This window comes from Vipera ursinii, assembly GCF_947247035.1.
Source record: "Vipera ursinii genome assembly, chromosome: 6".
Classification (NCBI taxonomy): Eukaryota; Metazoa; Chordata; class Lepidosauria; order Squamata; family Viperidae; genus Vipera; species Vipera ursinii.
Window position 1 is genome coordinate 20,475,585 of NC_139515.1, and position 10,000 is coordinate 20,485,584.

Consider the following 10,000-nt stretch of genomic DNA (forward strand, 5'->3'; position numbering starts at 1 on the left):
CGACACAAACTTTGCCTTTCGTCTTTTACTTACCGTAACTTAAAACATTTTGATTTTTTTTGTTTTTCGACTAATCTTTTGGGGTAAGATGATCTTGAATGGTCAAGTCACTAAGCCTTAACTTGTACAACAGATTTTGGGGCTGAAAGATTTTTGATTGTTAAGTTAGTTAAGACTAATTGTTCTATGAGATCTGGAGAAAGTGATAAATAAGAGAGTAATTAAAGTTGGGGTAGGGAGAATCTTGGGCCAAGAAGATGTTAGGTGATAGTTTGCTCCTTTAATCACCAATGACATCTGGCAAAGTTGTATTAGTTCTTTTATCAGTAGTCCTTGTTTAGCGACTCTCTCATTTAGTGACCATTCACAATTATGATGTTGATGAAAAGATAACTTTGCAACCAATACTCATCTTTACAATCTTCGCCTGTTTGTAAAGCAAAGGAAAACTGAAGTGGAACAGTCACAGTTTCACTTAGCAACCACTTTGTTTAATGAGCAGTTCACTGGTCCTATTTGTGGGTGATAAATGTACCTGTAAATATGACAGAGAGGAGGATGTCCTCCCTTCCTTCCTTCCTTCCTTCCTTCCTTCCTTCCTTCCTTCCTTCCTTCCTTCCTTCCTTCCTTCCTTCCTTCCTCCCTCCCTCCCTCCCTCCCTCTCTCTCTCTCTCTCTCTCTCTCTCTCTTTCTTTCTTTTTCTTTCTTCTTTTTCTTGCTTGCTTGCTTTCTTGCTTTCTCTCTCTTTTTTTTCTTGCTTTCTGATAAACCTGATTTTGAAGCAATTTTTTCTCAACAACAAACCCAACACCCATAGAATTGTCATCAGTTTTAATTTTTTTCCACTAAAGAACAGACTGTAATTCTCCTGATAGGATGGAAGATTCTGTTACAGTCATACACTATAAATAACTTTTTAGAGTAGAATTCTTTTTTTTTTTTTTGCTTGTTTTAATACCTGGAGAACAATAATTTTCTATTTTAGATTGTTTGAAATGCTGCTCTGTTTCTGGGATTTCACATTGATAATAACTTCATTTATCACTGAATTGGATAGAGTAGAATGTTCATTCTATCGCCAATGCGACAGTTTCATATTAGAATCCTTTCATTCCACTTAATTGTTGATAATTTTTGCTTTGGCATTCTGTCTTTTACATAAGCTTTTATCATTTTATTAGCTCTCTTTTCATTTCAATTTATTGTATCTCTTCCACTTGAACACAGAATAAAGACAAACAGATTTTGTTCTCCATTTTTAAATATACCTTTTGGGGTTTTGAGGACTGTAAATTGATGTAGATGTTTTTCCTTTTCTATTTTACCCACCTGTATAATTTATTTATTTTTTTGCATCTGACTATCTTGTGGCTCCATTTAACTGCCAATTAAAATGGAAAGCAATAGTAAAAAAAAAAAAAACAATGACCCAGCAATAATCTACCTTGGCACTCACTCTGATGATGCAAATTAGTAATAATGATAGGTGAAGTATACACTTTAGCATACTCTCAATATGGCTTCATTTGATCTATTTTTATTTTATATTCTGGTCAAAATACATTCTTCTTTTATCAGGAATTGCTTGCTTACAAAGCCGAAAGGCTTGATTATGTGTAAGTTTTTTATCCCCGGAGTAAGAGCATTGTACAAATATAATTGCATATTTAAGTGCATTTGAAAATGTAGGAATATATTGGCACTGATTCTTCTGATGTAAATGGACATCATTATATTTTTTTATAATAATGTGGGTAACTGGCTAATTGGATATTTGGTGCTCAGAGTGAAATAATCACATGTATTATGTGGGTATGTTTTTAATTTTATTCAGGAGACTCTGAATTTTCTACTGCTTTAGATATAGATATGAATTTACCAGTAGTTTAGAAACCACCAGGAAGAAAATGATAATGGATATTTCATATTTTTATGGTCATGGAAAAATGATGCTGTCAAGGCTGGAAGAACATTTATTTTCTATAGTTATATAATGGTCTAAAGAATTGACTCCTTTTTTCTATATTAAAAGGAGCATTTTGTCACCAGCTGCACTTAGATTGCATGTATTAATTCAAACATATTTCCTTTTTCTGACAATTGCTAAATAAATAATTAAAATTAGTTATGAATTGTATATATTAGCTTTATGTAGCACATAAAATATTACATTTTTCCAGATTTTTGTTGTGATATCTGCCCACCAATCAAATTTCATTCAGTAATGGTCAAGATTCATCTACTTCCTTTGTTCATTGTACAATCCAAATCTTTTCAACATAGTTGGAGAACTCCATGGAGCAGAAGATTCTAACCAGCACTTGGGGAAATTCCAGGCAAATGGCAGAAATCTACTAATACAATGTTGGAGACTGTACCAATTCTCTTTGTCCACCACACCATTTCTTTAAAATAATTTATGTAGGACATAAATATAAGAAAAGATGTGTGAAAACAATTCAGCAATCATTGCATTCTACTTCAAGAAGTGATTATTTTAATTCCAATCATTTATATTAAATGCCAGACTCAGGATCTGATATAAATTGATACATAATTTCATATAATATTTCTTATATAATCACAGTGAGATTTGCAAGAAAGAAATACCAAATACACAAATAAACTAAGAATTAAGCAGAATGCTGACTGGCTGACAGACTGTCGAATGCGGGTGGAGGAAACATAAAACAAAGCACTGGAAAATGGCATATCTGGAGCAACAATTATTTTCCAATAAATTGGAAAATTGACTAAGAGCATTCCATTGCAATTCCAACCTTCTCTTTATTACATCATTTCTTAATATTTACATTTCTCTGGGTTCATGAAAAGGTGAAATGATCTAATGCCTAGACTAAGTGAATACTTCACGATAGACATATAAAATAGCAGTAGAATCACCCAGCCTGATTGTTGCTGAACCTGGATACAAATTAAACTGTACATGATGACTGTATATGCTCTGATAATGTGGCCTCTTATTCACCAGTCCCAGACTTTTTGAAATAACTAAACAATCAATAAATTTAAAAACAGTACAAGAAGTTAGATTAGATCCATTAATTAATACTCATTGGTCACTATTTGATCTCTGACACTTGCTTCCAGACTCATTGATAACTACTTGATCCCTGATACTTGCTTTTCAGAAGAATATCATATTTTTCAGGATTCTTTTGGTTTTCTACTTTAGTGGCCAAAGTGATGTAATTCTATTCCAGTAATAAATTAAGATTATTAGGTAAGAATTTTATTATCTTTCATAGGGAGTGCTGGAACACCTGTCATTTTCAATGAAAATGGAGATGCACCTGGACGTTACGATATCTTCCAGTATCAAATAACTAATAGAAGTGCAGAATATAAAATCATTGGCCACTGGACGAATCAACTTCATCTAAATGTAAGTTTGTACTTTTGTTTAATGATGTTATTTCATAAACATGGCTTAACTTAAAATAAATGATTTTTTTTTAAAAAAATGTATTTGTTTCTTGGGGCTTCTGCATTTATTTAAAATGAGTTTCAGTATTAACTGATTTATTTATTTAGCACTTAGAATGAGCCACTCAACTCACAACATGCATTTGATAAAGAGAAATTGCCTAGAAGCTTGTTCCAGAGAATAATGTATGTTCTTAGAAGACTGTTGGAATTCTCCAGTTTGTTGGCATGCTGTAAGATCTTTCAAACATTCACTATAGATAGAATAGCCTTCCCGAAAGTAACACCTCAATGACTACTAATTCTAATTACATTCTTAATTCATCCAGAACCAGTGTGGAACCAGCCCATTAATTGTCAGGAAAGGATTGCACATACATGAATGTGTTCTTCTATCTGTCAATATTCCATTGAAAATGCTCAGTGACAAACCAACTGATGATTAAGTAAAAATAGCAAATTAATAAATATCATTTAAACAGTGAATTTTGATTGCCCAAAAAAGATTCATATAGTACTAGTTTATATTGTAACAGACCAATGATAAGAATAACAAAATAACAGTGGTTTACAAATGATTACTACTCTGAGGCTACTTTGCCATAATTATTACTGCTCTACCAACAGTAATACATAAAATAGGTTCCTATATCCAACTACTAGACCACTTTATTATATTTGCTGTTAATTTTTGACTCTTTTCTGGCAAGAGGCTATCCAGTTATTGCTTTAATTCAAGCAAAAATATGCAGTATTTGGCTAAGAAGTTTCTCGTTATGCCTAAAATCTTTGATGCAGAAAAGTATAAGACTAAAATGATAGAACATGTTTAAATTGCATTATCATCATGAAGGTATGGTAAATGATGTTTTCAAAGCCTTCAATATTTTCCAATAATGTTATGGTTTCCGGTTAATTACTATTCCTATCAATAATAATTCCAAGAACAATTATATAACAATTATATGGATCTTTGAAAGGGATGGACAAGTAATATTTTTAAAAGATTAAAGGAGAAGTTTATGACCCTCATGGCGCTAATACTAATACTAAACCTAACTCATTTTGTACCTGGTCTCACATGTAGCAAGTCCTACCTCAATGTTCTAGCTTTAAAAATTCTGACAATTACAATATTAACTCAGAGAAGCTAATGTGTATCTACCATATGTCAACAAAGGAGTGCAGTATTGTAATAACAGGCTTGCATAAGCATGATTGCCAAAGATAGGTACAAATATTGCACAAACTCATAATGTGATTCTGGTTTAGTATTATGGACAAAAAGCATCATGTAGTGTGTAGTTTATAGAATATTGTTATATGAGAACCTAATCATTCTTGCTTATGCTAAAACAATCCATGACTTGATCCACTGTGTGAACTCAGGCATAATTTCCTTTTGTTTGATTTCTTGTTCTTTATATTTTACTATTTGTTTATCATGTAAATGTAATCAGAGATATCACAGAGGCAGGGAGAATTAAGGGGACCAATTTGTTATTATTTGTTTTGCTCTTTTTATTGCTTCCATGATTTTTTTAAAAAAAATCCTAGTGCAGGGGTGTCAAACTGCCAGCCCGCGGGCCAGACATGTCAGGAGGAAACCGCACCCACCCCATTGTGGGCAATGGGGAAAAAGCTCTGACACATCACACAACATGACGTGACATCACGAGTTTGATATGTCTGTCTTAGTGTATAACCCTCCCCTAAGGTTACTTCAGTGATTGAGGGGCAAACAAACAAATAAATAAAACAACAGACATGGTATTGCCTCATCATTTTGCAAGCCCTCTTCTTTTGTACACGCATCGTAACATGTATGAAAGTAATATAAGAAGTTCAGTATTTTGGCAGATTGTCATCTGAAATTGTGGATCTATAAAAAGCAACATGGGAAATACTGCTTTCCTGGGGAAGGGTACCATGTTCATGACCCAATATGGTACACTTTTTTTGAAATTTGAATCAGAATACTCTTATCATTTGCTTAACTAATCACATAATAAGGCTATGAAAAAATGGGGGGGGGAAGATGCAGTTTTGTTGTGTCAGAAGACTGTAAACCCATTGAGGAATGTAATGGCTTTCTTTTAAGATTCTCAAAATATATGATCAATATATTTTATTGCAAATTTAACAGGGTGCAACTTTCAAGGAATTCTAGTTCTAACAAAGAGATAGAATTGAATGGCTTTCAATTTGCAGTTCAAAGTTGCTTCAACATGGATATCCTTTTCTACACTTTTCCTGCTCTTTGTCTAACAATTTAACCTTTTAGGACAATTGGATACTTCAACAATTTCTGAAATGTTTATATATCCATATATTTGAGTTAGCAGAAAACAGCTGCAAAAATACAGTCATTAGATGACACAAAGGAGCATTTTCCATTTATAAATTATAGCATATAGACAACTGACATATTAGAAATATTTAAGTAGGTTATGAAGCAGCGCTTCAACTACGATCCTGGAAAGTTGCAGTGAATCATATTATACAATAATGGCTGGTTAAAACATTGAACAAGTCATCTGATTTTGCATGCTATATTTGGCATAGTAGCAAAGTCTTTGCAACTAGTTTTCATGATATTCAAAATACTCTGATGTTAAATGGTATCTTACTGCGGCGTCTCAGGGGGCTGGGAGTGGGAGGCACCGTTTTACGGTGGTTCTCCTCCTACCTCCAGGGCCGCTCGCAGTCGGTGTTGACAGGAGGGCAGAGATCCGCCCCGAGGTCTCTCATTTGTGGAGTCCCTCAGGGGTCGGTTCTCTCGCCTCTCCTGTTCAACATCTATATGAAGCCGCTGGGCGAGATCATTCGTGGTTTTGGGGTGGGGTATCATCAGTACGCTGATGATACCCAACTTTTTCTTTCCACCCCGAACCAACCCAGTGATGCCCTCTCCGTGATGTCCCGATGCCTGGAGGCGGTTCAGGTCTGGATGGGGAGAAACAGGCTTCGTCTCAATCCCGCCAAGACTGAGTGGCTGTGCATATCGGCATCTCGGGTTAACCAAGTTATTCCATCCTTAATGATGGGGGGTGAGGTGTTACCCCCCGTCGATAGGGCTCGCAACTTGGGCGTCCTCCTGGATTCACGGCTCAATTTTGAAGACCATATAGGAGCCGTGACCAGGGGGGCTTTTGCCCAGGTTCGCCTGGTGCGCCAGTTGCGTCCCTATCTGGACCGAGACGCCCTACGCACAGTTACTCATGCGCTTGTGACCTCCCGTTTGGACTACTGTAACGCTCTCTACATGGGGCTGCCCTTGAAGACCACTCGGAGGCTTCAACTGGTGCAGAATGCGGCCGCGCGAGTTGTAATGGGGGTTTCCCGATACTCCCATGTAACACCTCTACTCCGTGAGCTGCATTGGCTTCCGGTTGCCCTCCGGGTGAAATTCAAGGTGCTGGTTATCACCTATAAAGCCCTACATGGCCTGGGTCCGGGATATCTGAGGGAACACCTGCTGCCGGCATCAAATGCCCTTCGCCCAGTGCGCTCCCACAGGGAGGGTCTGCTCAGGGTCCCGCCGGTAAGAGACTGCCGGCGGGTGACACCCAGGGATAGGGCCTTCTCGGTGGGAGCGCCTGCCCTCTGGAACCAGCTGCCGGTGGAGCTGAGAACTGCCCCCGACCTTCGATCATTCCGCCGGGGCCTGAAGACCTGGCTCTTCGAGCTCTCGGGCCCAGACTGAGGAGGAATTTTTAATTTGGGGTTCTTTTTAACTGACTACAGGGTTAATTTAATATTTTTTAATTTGGTTCTTAATTTTTGTATTCTGGATTTTTAATTCCCTGTAAACCGCCCTGAGTCCTCAGGGAATAGGGCGGTATATAAATATAACTAAATAAATAAATAAATAAAATAGCACAAACATATCTTTTTATCAGGCAAAGGGACAAAATTTAAGCAGTGGAATCTATTTAATCAAATTAAGGAATAAATCAATATCAACGGATAGTTGTATTCTGAGAGAAGAGCTGGAAATTGTAGCCAGGACATGTTAATCCTGAATGCTCACTATCATGAGACTTAATTCTTCTTTTATTGGGGCTGCATCAAATATTTAGATTTATTTTACAGCTAACTGTTTTTCTATGGACATCAGAGTGGTTTCTTCAGCCTGTTGTGCTGCTACTATTTCTATCGGAGGATGCTGAGTCTGCCCTGGAAAAACATTACAAAATCTCGAGGATATCTATTTCAGCAGATTTTGTTGACATCTGGATTTCCTTTTAGTTTCAGAAATGCTTTCTGCCTTTACCCCTTAGTAATGTAAATGCTCCAGGCACACTCTCTTCACATTCTTTTCCAAACTGATATAGTTGTTAGGAAGATAGATATTTTTACTTAAAAAAATAACAAATACCATTCAAGATTAAAGTAAGTTTTTTTTTCACTTTCTGTGAAACATGGTATGTTTGACTCATCAATAATTTGTGCAGAACAACAGCTGACAAAAATGGGAAAAGTCTACATTTAAACAATCGTGCAAATAAAGGAAAGCTGTTGAAGCAAAGCATTCTCCATTCTCCGGCCATCATACGATGTCTTGAGATCTTGCAAACAATTCTTTTTGTATGTCTCCTTGGGATAGCTTTATAAAATACACAGGTAGTTCTTATTATTTACATTAAATCCAAGGACATTCTCCCTTTCTGCTAGAAGTCATTCAAAGTGACTAACAATACAGAAATCTGGTAGATACAGTCAGTGCTTTTTTTGTAAAAGAAAAAGGTGCCGGAACTCACACATGTCATACAACCCGCCTTGCCTACCCTACAAGGTTCCATTCAAAAAAGTTGCCGGAACTCCGTTCTGAGCGTTCTATGAGAAAAAAAGCCCTGGATACAGTTAAAATCAATATTGACTAATTCAAAATAAAGAGAGCTGTGTAAAGGAGAAAGAGAGGAAAGAACAACTCTGAAAGGAAGGGACCTCAGAAAGTGAGGACATCTGTAAGAAAATCTGTTTTAATGATCCTATGATTAGATAAGTTCATATCCACAGAAAGCCAAGTTGCAGATATGCTGGCTGGGAATTTGAAGAGTTGAAGTTGAAGTTCCTACATCTTAAGGGTGCTGAGCTTGAGAAACACTAATTTAGACCTTTAAAGCACAAACACAAGCCCTTTCAAGTGTTCCTAAAAAATAATGAGCAACCAATGAATGTCTTTCAAGATAAGGGGTGGATGGTAATGGTGAGGAAAGAGTAATGTGTTTCTGGCATTAAGCACAATTTGGCATCTCTCTTCTTCTTCTTCTTCTTTCTTACTAAACCCTGAGAAGGAGAAGGGCAGTTTGTAAAACAAAGCTAGAATTACCTGTTTCAAAACTGGGTCATTTTTGCATGTATTCATGCACAAATTTCTTGCATATTCATCAATACTTTATAAAGGGAAAAAAAACTAATTTGCAAAAAAGGTATGCTTTTGCCTTCAAAAGATACAGTACCTTCTTGCATTTCTAAATGAAAGATATAGAAAAAATATGCATTTTATAACTAGTTTTATTTTAAATTCAGTAACGTTTTGAGCTACACATTCAGAGATGTGTGAAAATCCAAAGGGTCATTTAGTTGTGATCTGCATGTTAATTTTGGGTATGGTAAGCTAGTCAGGTATCTTCAATGTCTCTAGATCATTAGCTGAGAAAACCTACATGGATACCTCTGATATCTGTGTGAAGAAACAGCCAATTTTAACAAGCTATTTTTCCTTTAAAATTCTGTCCATGTTTTACCTAAGGAAGTGGAACTTCCAAATTTGCAATGGCATGTCAATTTACAACAAAAACCTAGCATGCACTATGGTCAGCATTCATTTTTTAGGCATGGAGAAGTGCTAGTAACTCTAGTTCAGATTTGAGAATAAACTTGTTTGGGTCGACAGGTCAGTTATCATCCAAGGCAGGGGGGTCAAACTGCTGGCCTGTGGGCTGGATGCGTCATCCCAAAACCATGCCCACCCCATTGCTGGCCATAGAAAAAAAAGTTGTGATATGTCATAACACATCACGTGACATTGCAAGTTTGACACCCCTGATCCAAGGTATCAGGGGGAAAACTCATTAGAGACAGCACACCACAAAAGCCTCACTTTAGGATGCAGAAGTTTATTAGAATTTAGAACACATATTCAATACTTACATTCAATAACCCATTGCAATGAAGACCAAATGAACTAGCAGTCAAGTGGATGGCTTGTGACCAAATGGTCCCAATCCCATCCTAACATCATTCTTTTATATCTTAAAACCACAAACACATGGCTGCTGATCTTGCAGCAAACAATAATCAGTTCCTTGTTCTTTCTGTTAATCACATCTTTCCACATAACCATTATAACGTGTTGGTTTGAAACTAGCACTCTGCTGCAAGTATTACTTCCTCATTATCCATACATCCAAATCTCATATTCTAAATATACATATAAAATGAGCAAACTTGCAAATTCATATCGAGCAAGACACAGCTACAGTGCAAATTACAAATATTTCCTTTAAATTATGACACATGTCATAGTATGGACTTTGGTTCAGTA

General features: G+C 36.4%; 1 protein-coding gene across 1 annotated transcript in view; it reads left to right on the forward strand.

Moving 5' to 3' along the window:
* Positions 1 to 10,000, forward strand: part of GRM8 (glutamate metabotropic receptor 8) — a gene marked incomplete at both ends in the record, with an annotated part of 534,899 nt that overhangs the window by 424,038 nt on the left and 100,861 nt on the right. The window contains one exon of the mRNA XM_083366022.1: positions 3,270 to 3,406. Coding sequence (XP_083222148.1) covers positions 3,270 to 3,406 — 137 coding nt within the window. The remainder of the gene's footprint in view (positions 1 to 3,269; positions 3,407 to 10,000) is intronic.